General features: G+C 40.0%; 1 protein-coding gene across 1 annotated transcript in view; it reads left to right on the top strand.

Moving 5' to 3' along the window:
- Window positions 1–16,339, top strand: part of Ankrd13c (ankyrin repeat domain 13C) — a 66,480-nt gene that overhangs the window by 40,792 nt on the left and 9,349 nt on the right. The window contains exons 6-10 of the mRNA XM_004671369.2: window positions 2,611–2,677; window positions 5,016–5,160; window positions 6,579–6,710; window positions 13,056–13,217; window positions 15,616–15,695. Of these exons, the coding sequence (XP_004671426.2) occupies window positions 2,611–2,677; window positions 5,016–5,160; window positions 6,579–6,710; window positions 13,056–13,217; window positions 15,616–15,695 (586 nt within the window). The remainder of the gene's footprint in view (window positions 1–2,610; window positions 2,678–5,015; window positions 5,161–6,578; window positions 6,711–13,055; window positions 13,218–15,615; window positions 15,696–16,339) is intronic.

Genomic DNA, 16,339 nt, shown 5'->3' with positions numbered 1-16,339 from the left:
CCCAGGTTTACCTAGAATTTATTATGTAGTCTAGGTAGCCTTTCAGTCATAGTGATCCTTCTGCCTGTGCCTCTTGAGTGCTGTGATTAAAGGTGTGTAACACCATTCTAGACTCACTTGTAAAAGTTTTTTTTTGTTTAATATATTTTATTTATGAGAGGAAGACAGAGAGAGCAAATATATGGGTGTGCCAGGGGCTCTAGCCATTGCAATCAAACTCTAGACACATGCACCACCCTGTGCTCCTGTGTTTACATGGGTCCTGGGAAATCGAACCTGAGTCCTTTGGCTTTGCAGGCAAGTGTCTTAACTGCTAAGCCATCTTCCTAGTCTTTAAACTATTTTTTAAAGTATTTTAATTATTTATGTGAGCAAGAGGACATTTTTAACATTATAGAAATTACAGATGTTTGTATTAGCCCAGTACCATTATCCAGAGGCAATTACCTCTGACACCTCATGTGCATGCTGTCAAGGACTTTTCAGTGCTTGCAGATGTATGTGCAGATCTCAGTCGTAGTCCCTCTCACATTTGTCATTATCCAAGTTCCTGTGTTTACTCACTGTAGAGGCATCTTAGTTCTGCTACACCATATTTTAAAGAATGACTTCTGAGCCATGATGGTTTCAAAAAGGAAAAGTTGTGTTTGACAATGGCTGTGGTAACAATTAATTGATATTTCCTCTGAATAGTTAACTTCTGCCATTTTTTTGCTAATGTTTAGTAAATTTTCTTTTTCTTTTTCATGGTAGGGTCTCGCTCTAGCTCAGGATGACCTGAGATTCACTATGTAGTCTCAGGGTGGCCTTAAAATCATGGCGCTCCTCCTACCTCTGCCTCCTGAATGCTGCGAGGCATGTACCACCACGCCTGACTATAAAACTGTCTTTGATGCTAGTAATCATTTCAGATTAAATGACCTCTAAGAATCAAAAAGCATTGGTCCATTTCCTTGTTCCCTTATTTATTAGAAAATATTGATACTTGAGTGTTTTGGAAATCTTTTTTTGTAACTTAAATTTATTTATGTGTGCACATGTGTATGCGCACACATGCCAGTGTCTCTTGCCACTGCAAGTGAATACCTATCTGTTTCTATGTTGGTGCTTGTGGAATTGAACCTCAGGCTGGCAGGTTTTGCAAGTAAGCACCTTAACCACTGAGCCATCCTCCCCAACTCTGTTAAATCTTTTTGTAATGTCAGTGTATTCATGTGTGTAAATGCCGGCATGCTTGTGCCACTGAATGTGTATGGAGATTGAAGACAGCCTCAGGTCAATCCTAACCTTTTACCTTGTTTGAGGCAGGTCTGTTGCCTCTGCATACTCGAGGCTAGCTGGTTGTGGGCTTTTGGTAAATCTCAATCTCTGCCTCCCATCTCACCTTCATAATGCTGGGTTACAGGCAAGCATTATACCCACTGAGCAAACTTCTCAGCACCAAAGCTAGTTTTTAGTTTTGCCAAACTTCTCTTTCTAACTTATTAACTTATCACCTATTTTTAAAGTGCTGTATTTTTGTAGATAGGCATGTAATGTATCTTGTACACAAATTCCTATGTGATATGTACATATTAAATAATGGTCTTAATTTCAGGAATTCACTTTTTTTTTTTTTTTTGAGGTAGGGTCTCACTCTACCCCAGGCTGACCTGAAGTTACAGGGTGGCCTCGAACTCATGGTGATCCTCCTACCTCTGCCTCCCAGTGCTGGGATTAAAGGCGTGTGCCACCATGGCTGGCTCACTTTTTTTTTTTTAAATTTTGGTTTTTCAAGGTAGGGTCTCACTCTGGCTCAGGCTGACCTGGAATTCACTATGTAGTCTCAGGGTGGCCTTGAACTCGCGGTGATCCTCCTACCTTTGCCTCCTGAGTGCTGGGATTAATGGCGTGTACCACCATGCCTGGCAGGAATTCACATTTTTAAAACTTGTTTTGGTACATGGTAGCTTATTTATTAAATCAGTGGTGAAGATTTATTTACTCATAACTTCTGTTTACTTTAACATATCAAATAGTTAATAAGCAATGTCCAACTGTGGTTTGTGGTGCATATGAGTTATGGGAAACAACGTTGGAAGCTGGAAGTTTGTGGTTAAATTGTGTGGTTTCCATTTGATCAATTTTGAAACTGAGGGATAGCAAGCTCATATAAAGGGAACACTGGGAATTCAAACTTAATTCACTACTTATTTCAAAGATGTCTCTATTATGGTCATTATTTTTCTGCTATTTTTCTGAGTTGTATATGAAGGACCTATCAGGTAGGCCCAGACTTTTTTGCTAACCCATTCATGAGGGTTTAGTTACTTCCAAACAGTATCTACACACCTGCAATGTCATACAGTAGCCCCAAAGTGGCATGATGTCATCTTTCTACTCTTGTATGTGTGTGGTGAGGTGAAGGGATAGTAAAGTGTCCTGAAAACAGGTACTGTTTTCAAAAGTTCTCTATTTGTGCTATTTATTTCTAAGTGGAAAATAGTACCTTGAAAGAAATGACTGCTGTTTGGTGAACCTGTGAAATGTTTGCACTACTTTATATTAATTTAGAACTTGGCAAATTTCTTAGGATTTAGTTATTTTTACCTTTTGTTTTTAAAAATACAGTGCCTTTACTTTCCCGAATCCTGCCTTCTGATGCATGTAAAATATACAAACAAGGTATCAATATCAGGTAAGGTGATTTCATGTTTTTTTCTGAGTAAAAGAAAGTTGAGATTTGGAGGAGGCGTCTTCCTGCATTCATCATTTACTTGTACCTAGTAACTTTAAAATGCTGTGATGCATTCAGGCATTCTCACTTGAGACCAGCTGCAGATAAGGAAACTGCCTCCCTCTGTTGTCTTCACTAAGCAGAGCTATCATTGAGCAACAGTTGAACAGAGTGAACACCACGGTAACAGCACTCAGGAGACTGACGAGGGTCCCTAATCAGGGGCTTTGGAGTTATGGGAGGGACATCTAAGTGAGACCTCTAGCACCTGGGAGATTGAGGGCAGAGAGTTAGGTGAGCTACTTAGTGAGGTGCTTTTGCATGAAAGAGGAGGGAGAAATATCTGTGGCCATTTGTTGAGATGACCATTGCAGACTGCTTCACTTCAGTCTTTTCTGCTATAAAGGGAAAGTTATAGTTATCCTTTTCAGTGTTGTGTAGCATTTTCAAGCTTTCATCTGAAACAGGATATTTTTTAGTCAAATTTTTGGATTGTATAAAAAACTGTTTTTCACATCTATTTACATAACCAGATCTTAGTATATTTAGGCTAATTGAGCACTGTGGCATTTGCCTTTTGTCCTGCTACTTGGGAGGCTGAGGTAGGAGCATCACTTAATTCAGGAGTTCTGGCCTTTCTCATCTCCACATCTGGAATCTCATTAGTATTCTCACTTGGGATGGGCAGAAAGAACACGGGGACAGAAGCTGTAATGTGGCATCTTTTTCTGTGTAGCTGCAGCTTAGAGCCCAGATTGCCTACTTGTATATTAAATTTTTTTCCTCAGAGATAGAAGATGTTGCATGTCAGGACACATGACACTATTTTCTTTATTTTTTTCTCAGTTTTTATTAACATTTTCCATGATTATAAAAAGTATCCCATGGTAATACCCTCCCCCCCATTTTCCCCTTTGAAATTCCATTCTCCATCATATCCCCTCCCTCTCTCAATCAGTCTCTTTTATTTTGATGTCATGGTCTTTTCCTACTCTTAGGATGGTCTTGTGTAGATAGTGACATGACACTATTTTCTCTTGGACCACATGCATAAGGACTAACATAGATCAGGCCCCAGGGTGGCTTTGATCTATAGAAGCTGGTGAACACTTCTCTAGGGCTTCTTGACTTCATACCGAAAGGATGTTGCTTGCTTCCTTGGGCTCCTGTGGTGTGTGCTATATGCGTGGATGACCATGCTTTTGTCTTTGCTTTAGTTTGTTGTCCTGGTGAAATTAGGAAAAGCATCACCTTCATTCTTAGAAGATACTGGTTTTGATGTTAAGTTCATGTGATTCTAGTTACTGTTAATGTAACATGTGAGGTGTGTACCTATTTTGGTTCCTCTTCTGGAGGGAAATCCAGATCAAGAATTTTGTTTTGCTTTGCTTTGTAGTGCTCTATAGAATGTTTGAGACAGCCCATTGGACCACACTACCCCAGAGCCAGACCACACCAGGTTCGGGTTACCAAAGAACACAGTAAATACACAAATATGTGTCCATAAATATTTGGTAGAGAATAATCCATTGGGCATTCAGGCTGTGCAGATAATGTATGAGAAAGAGACTGCCTGGCTGAACCTGGAGCATCTATCAGATAGGCCAAGAATTTGCAGTAGGTTAAATATGATTGGCCAAGCTGAAGGGTAGTGATTAGGCAGCAGGCCTGGATATGAGTTATAAGGTAGTTCTGAATCCAAGAATGTGGTCCATACATTGCTATGTCCATCTTAAGTGCTTGCTGAGATTGTAACATGGTCCTCAAGCAATCAGACTATTGAAGTCTTACTCCTTTTCTGTCCTTTGTGGAGGTAGATACATAAGGGATTTGCAGGAAACAAAGTAGAGAGATACACCATAGGGAAACCTTATTTCTTTCTTACTATGTTAGTGAATTATCCATTCAGGAAGGTGAGAGATAAGATAGAATCTGTATTCAAATATTACTGTTTTAAAATTTTGTGTGCATGTGTGTATGTACATGTATGAGTGTATGAACACACCAGGGTCTCTTGACACTGCAAATGAATGCCCATCCTGCTTTATGTGGGTAGTTTGTGAATTGGAATTCAGGCCTGCAGGTTTGTAAGCAAGGTTCCTTAATTACTGAGCCATCTTCCGAACTCCTGAAATTATTTTTTAATAAAATATTTTAAATTTGGTTTTTGTTTACAGATTTAAATTTGGAATATAATATTAGCATCTTACTTTGAGTTCAGGACTCAAAAAGCTTGTTTAATTATTAATGAACTTTTATCATGATTTTACCTTGTTTCTTACCTGCCTGTCATTTTCAGGCTCGACACTACTCTCATAGACTTTACTGACATGAAGTGCCAACGAGGGGACTTGAGCTTCATTTTCAGTGGGGACGCGGCACCCTCAGAGTCCTTTGTAGTACTAGATAATGAACAAAAAGTTTACCAGCGAATACACCACGAGGTGAGTGTGCTTTGTTATCAGTATTTCTCTTAAAAAATGTGTATTTGGGCTGGAGAGATGGCTTAGCAGTTAACCCCTTGTCTGTGAAGCCTAAGGACTCCGGTTCAAGGCTCAATTCCCCAGGACCCATGTTAGTCAGATGCACAAGGGGGCGCACACATCTGGAGTTCGTTTGCAGTGGCTAAGCAGCCCTGGCACGCCCACTCTCTGCCTCTTTCTCTTTCTGTCACTCTCAAATAAATAAATAAAAATAAACAACAACAAAAATTAATTTAAAAAATGTGTATTTGGCGAAGCTTCCATGTACTTAAAAAACTCAAGGTGTGATTGAGAAGGGTTTATCTTCAAGGTTTTCATTTCTTGCCTGTAGCTGCCTGTCATCTGCTCTTTACTCTGACCAACTCATTTGATCTGTTGCTCAGAATTCACTGATTATATACCAGATCAGATCAAGCTTCTCTCTTGTTCCTCTTTAGAAGCTGAGAAAAGAAAGGCTCATAAGTCAGTGATGGAGTTTTTACATTAGCAGTAACTAAAATCAGACCCATTGATATTTAATAACTAAAATCAGGTCCATCAATATTTAAGGAAACACTGCCTCTGTATAGGCATTTTGTCTTAGGTCTTTCAATTTAACATTTGAAGTCTTTTTAAAAAAATTATTTATTTGTGGGGCTGGAGGGATGGCTTAGCAATTAAGGCACTTGCCTGCAAAGCCAAAGGACCCATGTCCAATTCCTCAAGACCCACGTTAGCCAGATGCACAAGGGGGCAGACATATCTGGAATTTGTTTGCAGTGGCTGGAGGCCCTGGCGTGCCCATTCTCTCTCTCTCCTTCCCCCTCTTTCTCTGACAAATAACTAAATAAAAATAAAATGTATATTAAAAAATCTTTTATTTGTGAAGAGCCAAAGAGGGAGGAAGAAGCGGAGAAGGAAAGAGAAGGTGATATGGGCGTTCCAGGGCCTCTTGGTACTGCAGATGAACTCCAGACCGGACACATGGACTACTTTGTACATTTGGCTTACCATGGATACTGGGAATTTGAACCCTTTCTAGCAGGTTTTACAAGCAAGTGCCTATATCTGTTAAGCCATCCCCCAGGTCCTGAAGTAGTCTTTTTAAAAATTGCTTTACTGTTCATATATTTCTGCCATAGGTTGCACTGTTCCTATTATATGTTTACAGTAGTGTAAAATACCATGCTTCATGTGTTCTTGTAAAGATTCCTAATTAGTCATAATTCTGTCTTACTAGAGGAGATATTAGGTATATGAAAATTAAATATCTAACTGCTCTTAGAATTAATAATAGCACCTTAAATTTTGTAGAAGCTATTCGTGTTTTCTGAAGTCTGTCGCATTATAATTGTTGATATTTTCCTACTTGGTACTGATGACCTCCATCTCCATTCTAGGAATCAGAGATGGAAACAGAAGAAGAAGTTGACATTTTAATGAGCAGTGATATTTATTCTGCAACTTTATCAACCAAATCAATTTCCTTCACACGTGCCCAAACTGGATGGCTCTTTCGGGAAGATAAAACAGTAAGTAGAAATCTAAATGTTTAAACTTGAAGAATTGGTGTTTAGTATTATCAAAGTACTGTGGTGGAAACACAGGAAGAATAGTTGTCTGTAGTGGAATACTTGTTCTCTGTGTTTTGAATCGACATAGGTATGATGATGTTTTGTTACAAAGTTGGAGTGTATCCTTGGAGAAGCCAGGAGAGAAAGAGCACTCATTTGAATTCTGTGCTAAGCTGTGTTGCTAGCTGCCTTTCATGGGTCTGTTAAATTACTGATGTTGTGTGTATAAGAAGCCCATGAAACTCCCGTTCACAATTGCATCAAAAAAAAAATAAAGTACCTTGGAATAAACCTAACCAAGGAAGTAAAGAATCTCTACAATGAGAACTTTAAAACACTCAAGCGAGAAATTGCAGAAGACACTAGAAAGTGGAGAAACATCCCTTGTTCCTGGATTGGAAGAATCAATATTGTGAAAATAGCAATCTTACCTAAAGCAATATACACATTTAATGCAATCCCTGTCAAAATTCCAAAGGCTTTCTTCATGGAAATAGAAAAAACAATCCAAAAATTCATTTGGAATCACAAAAAACCTCGAATATCTAAAATAATACTAAGCAACAAAAATGAGGCTGGTGGTATCACCATACCTGATTTTAACCTATACTACAGAGCCATAGTAACAAAAACAGCGTGGTACTGGCACAAAAACAGTCATGTAGATCAGTGGAACAGAATAGAGGACCCAGATGTAAGCCCAAGTAGCTATAGCCACCTGATATTTGATTAAAAATGCCAAAAATACTCAGTGGAGAAGAGACAGCCTCTTCAGCAAATGGTGTTGGGAAAACTGGATATATATCTGCAGAAGGATGAAAATAGATTCTTCTCTCTCGCCATGCACAAAAATTAAGTCCAAATGGATTAAAGACCTTAACATCAGACCTGAAACTCTGAAACTGCTAGAGGAAAAAGTAGGGGAAACCCTTCAACATATTGGTCTTGGCAAAGACTTTCTGGATACAACCCCAATTGCTCAGGCAATAAAACCACAGATTAATCACTGGGACCTCATGAAATTACAAAGATTTTGCACTGCAAAGGACACAGTGAATAAAGCAAAGAGGCAACCTACAGAATGGGAAAAAATCTTCGCCAGCTATATATCTGATAGAGGATTAATATCTAGGATATGCAAAGAACTCAAAAAGTTAAATAATAAGGAATCAAGCAAGCCAATCAAAAAATGGGCTATGGAGCTAAATAGAGCATTCTCAAAGGAAGAAATACGAATGGCATATAAGCATCTAAAAAACTGTTCTATGTCACTAGTCATCAGGGAAATGCAGATTAAAACTACATTGAGATTCCATCTCACTCCTGTCAGATTGGCTACCATCATGAAAACAAATGATCATAAATGTTGGTGGGGATGTGGAAAAAGAGGAACCCTTCTACACTGCTGGTGGGAATGCAGTCTGGTCCAGCCATTGTGGAAATCAGTGTGGAGGTTCCTAAAACAGCTAAAGATTGATCTACCATATGACCCAGCTATCGCACTCCTAGGCATATATCCAAAGGACTCATCTCATTTCCTTAGAAGTACGTGCTCAGCCATGTTTATTGCTGCTCAATTTATAATAGCTGGGAAATGGAACCAGCCTAGTTGTCCCTCAACAGATGAGTGGATAATGAAGATGTGGCACATTTATACAATGGAGTTCTACTCAGCGGTAAAGAAAAATGAAGTTATGGAATTTGGATGGATGGACCTGGAAAGTATTATACTAAGTGAGGTAACCCAGGCCCAGAAAGCCAAGCGCCACATGTTCTCTCTCATATGTGGATCCTAGCTACAGATGACTGGGCTTCTGCGTGAGAATGAAAATACTTAGTAGCAGAGGCCAGTAAGTTAAAAAGGAGACATAAAGGGAAGAGAAAGGAAGGGAGGAGGATACTTAATGGGTTGATATTGTATATATGTAATTACAATGATTGAGATGGGGAGGTAATATGATGGAGAATGGAATTTCAAATGGGAAAGTGTGGGCGTGGGGAGGGAGGGAATTACCATGGGATATATTTTATAATCATGGAAAATGTTAATAAAAATTAAATAAAAAAAAAGAGTTATGAAAAAAAAAGAAGCCCTTGAAGAAAGATACACTCACATGTTTCCCCAAGTCTTATTTTCTTCCAGCTTTTAGCATTACAATCATTTCCTTGTTCAGCCCATGAACAGGTTCCCTTGAATTCATTTCCCCAAGTCTTTTTTTTTTCTTCCAACAGTGTTGTAATTATTTCCTTGTTTAGCGTGTGTCTTTTAATATTCTCTATAAATTTAAACTACTCTTAGTGTTTTTACAAAACTCATTAAATTACATCATGGTTCAAGTCTTCCTAATAGTGAATTGCAGATTCTTTCCACAATTCCTGTTGCATCTGTTGGCAAGAGGTTATATAGGACTGTTCAAGGGTATGTTTACAAAGTTACTCCTCGCATGGTGGTGGTGCATGTTTGTGTTCTTTGGAAGCTGAAGGAGTGACAAGTTTGAAACTAGCTTGAGCTGCAAAATAAGACTGTGTGTCACCCTCCCTTAAGTATGTATGTATTTAAACATTATATATTAAATATATGATACATAGGCATTTGAAGGTAATGTGTAATAAAGCATTTTTATAAATTTAAAATTGTTAATAATGAGAACCACATCATCTAAGGGACAAGATTTACTGTTTTAAAAACTTAAATTTTTAGTTGAGCATGGTGGGGCACGCCTTTAGTTCCAGCACTTAGGAGGCAGAGGTAGAAGGATCACCCTGAGTTCAAGGCCACCCTGAGTTCAAGGCCACCCTGAGATTACATAGTGAATTCCAGGTCAGCCTCAGCTAGAGTGAGACCCTATCTCAAAAAAAAAGAAACCTTAAATTTTTATTAAGTACAATGAAAATATGCTTGTATTGGAGAGACCAAAGCAGGTCTGTATTTTGGGATTTATGAGAGATACGGAGAAATGGCATGGAGAAAGGAAGAGACAAGAGAGAAGGAAAGGGCGAGAGAGGACAGGGATTAAAGGAAAGTGATTTATCTAAGGAATTGACTCATATTGTTGTGGGAATTAGATCTTTTTGTCTTGAGGTGTTACACCAGGGAGAGATGTTCCTGTTGTCTTGAGGTAGAACACCAGGGAGAGATGTTCCTGTTGTCTTGAGGTAGAACACCAGGGAGAGATGGTCCTGTTGTCTTGAGGTAGAACACCAGGGAGAGATGGTCCTGTTGTCCTGAGGTGGAACACTAGGGAGAGATGTTCCTGTTGTCTTGAGGTAGAACACCAGGGAGAGATGGTCCTGTTGTCCTGAGGTAGAACACCAGGCAGAGATGGTCCTGTCTTCCTGAGGTAGAACACAACAAGCAGTTCTGTGCTGCAGTTTTGAAGCAGAATTGCTCTTCCTTCTAGAACCCTCAGTTGCTTAAATGAGAATAACCCCAAATCTGCTGATTCCGTTAATTACAACAAAAAATAACAGCCGTATATGTGGACCAACACCTAGCTACCATAGCCTTGCCAGGCTAACATAAAATAAATGTCATATTGGGGGTGGGGATTGAGTTAGGGTGACTGGACCCCTGAAGGTAAAAAGGTCAGGAAAGTTTGCACTTGCTAGAACTCCAAGAAGATCTGATTTCTCATCACTTGCCTACTTCCAAAGAACTGTTTATCCATAAACAGTCAGGACTCCTGGGAGGGAGGTCTTTCATAGGATTTAAACATTGTGGTTGGCCAAGTTCAGCTCCCAGAACTTGGTACCAGAGCTAATCTGTTCCTGAAACAGCTCCTATACCTAACCAGCCAGCTGGCCCTTTGGTTCACCTGGGCTAAAAGACAGCCCACCACCCTAAGGTTATAAATACCTTTGTAAGGGGAAGACAGTGGATCTGTGATCACTTGGGAACTTCCAGCTGTGGGTTTTTCCTTGGCTGGCCCCCTAGCCCTTGCTCTCCACATGGGTTCTTTATTCCCTCCAGCCCACAACATGGTAAGAGCTCCTTGAACTTTCTTTTTTTCTTTCCACACTTTTCCCCCAGATCTGCATCTGGTCACATGCACTCATGAGCTACACATGGGCTTTCGGGCTTCACATGGTGTACTTCTCTTCTCCCCACTTTATCTCCCCTTACCTCCCAGTCTTCCACTTTCCACACTCCTTTGTAAAATCTGAATGAAATGTGGCATCTTAAAAATTATTCTCTTGAATCTGGAGTTGCCAATTCTTTGGTTAGTTTGCAGATATGAACTCGGGGTTTGAGGTTCCAGGAAGCACCCCAGAACCCCAACTTCCCCATTACAATATGGCTGCACATGAAGCTGAAAGGTCTTTCCTGACTGCTGTCATTATCTGGAGCCTCTTGTTAAAGGTTATCTGTTGCATTTCCTTTTTATGTTTTCCACACATAACGTATGTATTCATTATAATGTATAGGGTTTGCTTTGATTCTTATGTTTTCAGTGTTGTGTCTTTTCTGCATCTGGTTGTTTGCACTCCAGTGTGCGGTGGAAACTTCTTATAGGACACACAGTGCTGCTTGATTCGTTTAGCAGCCACATGCTTTTATCCCATGGCTGTTCAATTGAACATTAATGACATAATTGGGCACATATTCCTGTCATTATAAATGTGGAGTTGAGTTTGCCATCCTTTTTATTTTTTTTATTATTTATTTATTTATTTTTTTGTTTTTCGAGGTAGGGTCTCACTTTGGTCCAGGCTGACCTGGAATTAACTCTGTAGTCTCAGGGTGGCCTTGAACTCACAGCAATCCTCCTACCTCTGCCTCCCGAGTGCTGGGATTAAAGGCGTGTGCCACCACACCCTGCTTTTGCCATCCTTTTTACACACCTTTCTGTTGTCTGTCATAGGCAGCAAGAATTAAAGTGGCTCGATCATTTAACATGTTTATTGATATAATTCACCTTTGATTGTTGTTGCGAGACCTGATCATTACCAGCTACAGCTACATTCTGACCATGAGCTCTGGGCTCATTAAAATTACTCTCAAAGCCCACACTGGGCCTGGAGAGATGGCTTAGTGGTTAAGGCACTTGCCTGCAAAGCCTAAGGACCCATGTTTGACTCTCTAGATGCTATATTAGGCAGATGCACAAAAGTGAGGCAAGCACAAGGGCACACATGCCAACTAGTTGGCCCAAGCGTCTGGAGTTCATTTGCACTGGCTGAGGCCCTGGTGCAACAATTCTCAATTCTCTCTCTTATCTCTTTGTCTCTAAAAAAATAAATAAACTAAAAAAAAAAAAAAAAAAAAGCCCAAGGGGTAACAAGCAGTTTTTGGAGTCCTGGGATTGTTGTCATGGTCTGTTGGTGTTCTGTTTTCTTCTGAACTCATCTGGGCAACATAGAGGTCCACGTCAGAAGATCCACGTGCAACTGGTCTGCTGTGCTGCTGCTAGGCAGTGTAGAACTGTGGCCAGCATCTCTGTGACCTTCCCAGGCTTCAGACGGCAGGGACAGAGTTCCGTTCTGTAAGGAGAAGCTGCTTGGGTGTACTTGGTGCTGTGATGACTTGGAGGAGGTCACTGTCACACTGGAGAGAGCATGGGACATGGTTTCGGAATGCTGGAGCAAGGTGGAGAGTGAGTGGTTGCACTCGGGTAGGAGGAGGAAACTGTTCAGTGAGTGACTGGTTTGGTTCTGTTTTTCTGAATGAACAGTGTATTCAGGCTGACCTGAGTCTGAAAAAGGCAAGAGTTGGTGGTGAGAGGTTTTAGTAAGACTTACGTGACAAGAAATCATCTTGTCATTTGTGTCATCTGTTTCCCTGTTCCCAGTCCACGCTTGAACATTTACTTGTGCTTGAGTAAGGCTACTGTGTTTCAAAGGTGTGGTTTAATCTGGAAGAGAGCAGAGGTCAGGTACAGGCCTTGTTCTGCTGGAGATCACTGTGTGACTTTGGCAGGAATTTTATTCCGCTTTTCTGTTTACAAAGTGAAGCAGTGCTGTCTATCCCTGACCTCTCTCTCCTAACTCACCTTCACTGTTAGTACAGTTCATAAAGCTTTGTGCTGCTTGGGAGCAGGTTGAGTGCTTTCCCCCATTTGCAGATTAATCAGCACACACCTTTGTGCGCTTTTAATCCCCTTTACAGTTTGGAGATGAGTAGCTTTATTTACTTTTAACTTAATGTAACATACAAAATAATTTAACCCTAAATATCATGGGAATATTTATTTTTACCTACATGTTACACACTTGTGGGAAAATATGTTGCCTGAATCTTCTTTCAAAATCTAAGACAAAACTTAATTTAAGCTTTCTTGTTTAGACTATTTGGTTTTGTTTTAGGAGAGAGTGGGAAGCTTCCTGGCAGACTTTTACCTGGTGAATGGACTTGTGTTAGAATCCAGGAAGCGGAGAGAGCATCTCAGTGAAGAGGACATTCTCCGAAACAAGGCCATTGTGGAGAGTTTGAGCAAAGGTGGAAACATCATGGAACAGAATTTTGAGGTATACTTTACTTCTAATTTATATTTTCTAAAATTGTTTAACTTATTTTGTAGTGCTGGGGATCCAACTCGGCCTTGGGCATGCAAGGCAAATATTCTACCAGTGATGTGCCTTGGGCCCCAATTCACAGTTCTGTTCACAGGGATGGGACAGACTTCATTCCTTGCATTTGGGAAGTTTATATGAAGTTTGCTAGTTTCACTTTGGATTGCCCCCCCCCCCCTTTTCCCTTGTGAACCTTCATTTTATTTATTACCTTGTTAAGAAGAGAAGGGATAAAAAAAATCTTTGACATTTGGGGGGTATATACTTGATCTTCAGGTCTTCATTAATGAACAGATTAGTAACCTAGCATTAATTTTTAGAATTTAGCTATCAGCCCTGCTTCCTTATTTTTGTCAGATAATTGGTTTTCTTAATTATTATGTCATTGTCTCCTTGGGCTTGGTATTGCTAATCACACTGTTCCAATCCAGGCACTATATTCTTCATAGGTTATGGTCTTTAGGTTTTGGCTCTGAGGAAAATAGAGCAGGGCCTTTGTTTTGCAGGAGAGCTGTATCACCTTACCAGCAGTGTCTTGTCCTGACTCACAGGTATCATGTTTTAGAGCTGGCCTTCTAGGTTCTGTGTAACAACCTTACTAGACACCTTTGTTAACCTCTTAATTCCTTACATTCAAAGCTGTGTTTCTTGAGACTCTGTCAAGAAAAAAAAAGAAAAAAGAAAACCACAACAAAAACAGTAATATAGTACATGATTGTAATCCCAGGATTTGGGAAGTGAAGGAGCAGGAAGATCAGAAGTTCAAGGTCATGTACCCATTGTATGCCAGCTTGAGCTACATGAGATCCTTTGTCAGTGAAACAACAAAAGTCAAGTGTACTTCCTAGACTTGGACCTCTCCTGACTCTTCACCTTGTTCCCATCACTCTCCCACTTACTATTCTTTTGAGCCAATTTTCAGGTCAGTTTTCCCTTGTCAAGGTTCAGTTTTCACTGCTACTCCCTGCTTTAGCTGCATATTGCTGCTGCATCTGAGCTCACGTCCAATAAAGACAGTATGCAAGTTTTAGAATCTGAACTTTAAGATCTATCCCTTTTACTAAATTGCTTTGTATGATGCCTAGGCATATGGTCCTGGTTTATTGTCTTTTCAGGATTGCTATCCTCTGATCAGGACCTTTACTCCTGTACCTTTTGTTGTTTATTTGGCTTTTGATGCTGTTCCAGGAGCTTGGGAGGCTGACGGTCACTTGAGCTCAGGACTTTGGGACTATATTGGGCATATGCCAGCTGTAGGAACTGCCTTTGAACAGCTCTGTGCTCTAACCTTGGCTACATCACTAGACTCATTTTCTCTTTTATTATTGTTAAAAAAATATTTTTATTTATTCATTAGAGAGAAAGAGGCAGATAGATTGGGTGGGGGGGGGGAATGGGTATGCCAGAACCTCTAGCTACTGCACACGAACTCCAGAAGCATGTACCACCATGTGTATCTGGCTTTACGTGGATCCTAGGGAATCAAACCTGGGTCTTTTGGCTTTGTAGGCCAGGGCCTTAACTGCTAAGCCATCTCCGTAGCCCCCATTTTTTAAAAAGTATTTTATTTATTTATTTATTTGAGAGAGAGAGGAGAGAGAAAGAGAATTGGCACACCAGGCCCTCTAACCACTGCAAACAGAACTCCAGACACATGTACCACCTTGTGCATTTGGCTTCCATGGGTACTAGGGAATTGAACCTGGATCCTTAGGCTTTGCAGTCAAGTGCCTTAACTGCTAAGTCATCTCTCCAGCCTCCCCCTCTACCCCCATATTCTTTTATGAAACAGGCTGTCATGTAGTTCAAGCTGGCATTGATCTTGCTTTGTTGCCAATTCTCCTGCCTCTCCTTCCCAAGTGCTGGGATGACAGACATCCCTCATGGAACTTAGTGACCTTGAATTTTAATTTTTTTGTTTTAAACTCTGGCAAACTTTTCACCATTTTTTTTCCCCTTTCTGACTGCATTGTAAACTCATTGAAATCAACTCCCTGTAGCTCCTATGTCCAGCATGTGCCATAATGCCAAGAACCTCTTGAGGAAATGAATATTAATGAAGGGCTGGTACTTTGATACCATCATTCTTCTGGGGCTTAGAAAGAATATTTTTCTATTAGAGTTTATCTTGCTGTGGGTCTATTTGGGGGCCATACTTTGTTCTGTATTGCACTACAAGATGTAGTGTGTAGACAGTATTTGACATAGTTTGCTAGTTTTGGTGAGGAGGTGCTGGACCTTAAGCCCAGTTACTATGAGTAGCACCCCACTCCCTGTTTACTGTATGTTTTCATTCTTCAATTGAAAAAAAAAAGTGACATTATTCTCCCTTACTTCTCAAATATTTTGGCAGCCGGTTCGCAGACAGTCTCTGACCCCTCCTCCTCAGAACACTATTACATGGGAAGAATACATATCTTCCGAAAATGGAAAGTAAGTGTTGCTTTTGTTCTGTATTTTCTTTGGATTGTGTAACAATGGATATTTACATAAAATAGCACTGTTGAGTGTATGTTATGTGTGTATACACACACACACACACATATTTAAGCTTTTTTTGACAGTCCCATAAGTATAGACAATAAACTGATAATTCCCACTCAACAACCCCCAGTACATCCGTTTTCAGTTGAATCCTTTCTTTTTACTTAGTCTCTCTCCTGTTTTGATGTCATCATTTTTACCTCCTATTTTGATGGTCTTATGTAGGCAGTGTTAAGCACTATGAGGTCATGAATATCAAGGCCATTTTGTGTCTGGAAGAGAATATTGTATACAGTCCTGCCCTTCCTTTGGCTCTTACATTGTTTTCTGCCACCTTTTTAGCAATGGACCCTTAGCCTTGGAGGGTGTGATAGAAATGTCTCACTTAGTGCTTGCTGGTATATTTTTGTCTAAATCATTTCTTTTACCTTTTCCAACAATATGAACTAAGTATGAGAAAGAAGTACCCCAAATTATATAGTCTCCTTGAATAAGCCTGTTGAGCCTTATTTCCAGATTTCTTCTGCCAGTTTATACATTTCTACTGGACTTACTCTAAGGAAATGTAGGCATGTGCTCAGTGTGGCTGGTTA

This window comes from Jaculus jaculus, chromosome 19 (genome assembly GCF_020740685.1).
Source record: "Jaculus jaculus isolate mJacJac1 chromosome 19, mJacJac1.mat.Y.cur, whole genome shotgun sequence".
NCBI lineage: Eukaryota > Metazoa > Chordata > Mammalia > Rodentia > Dipodidae > Jaculus > Jaculus jaculus.
Note: the sequence above shows the minus strand (reverse complement) of the source record. Positions and strands in the feature narration are given on the sequence as shown.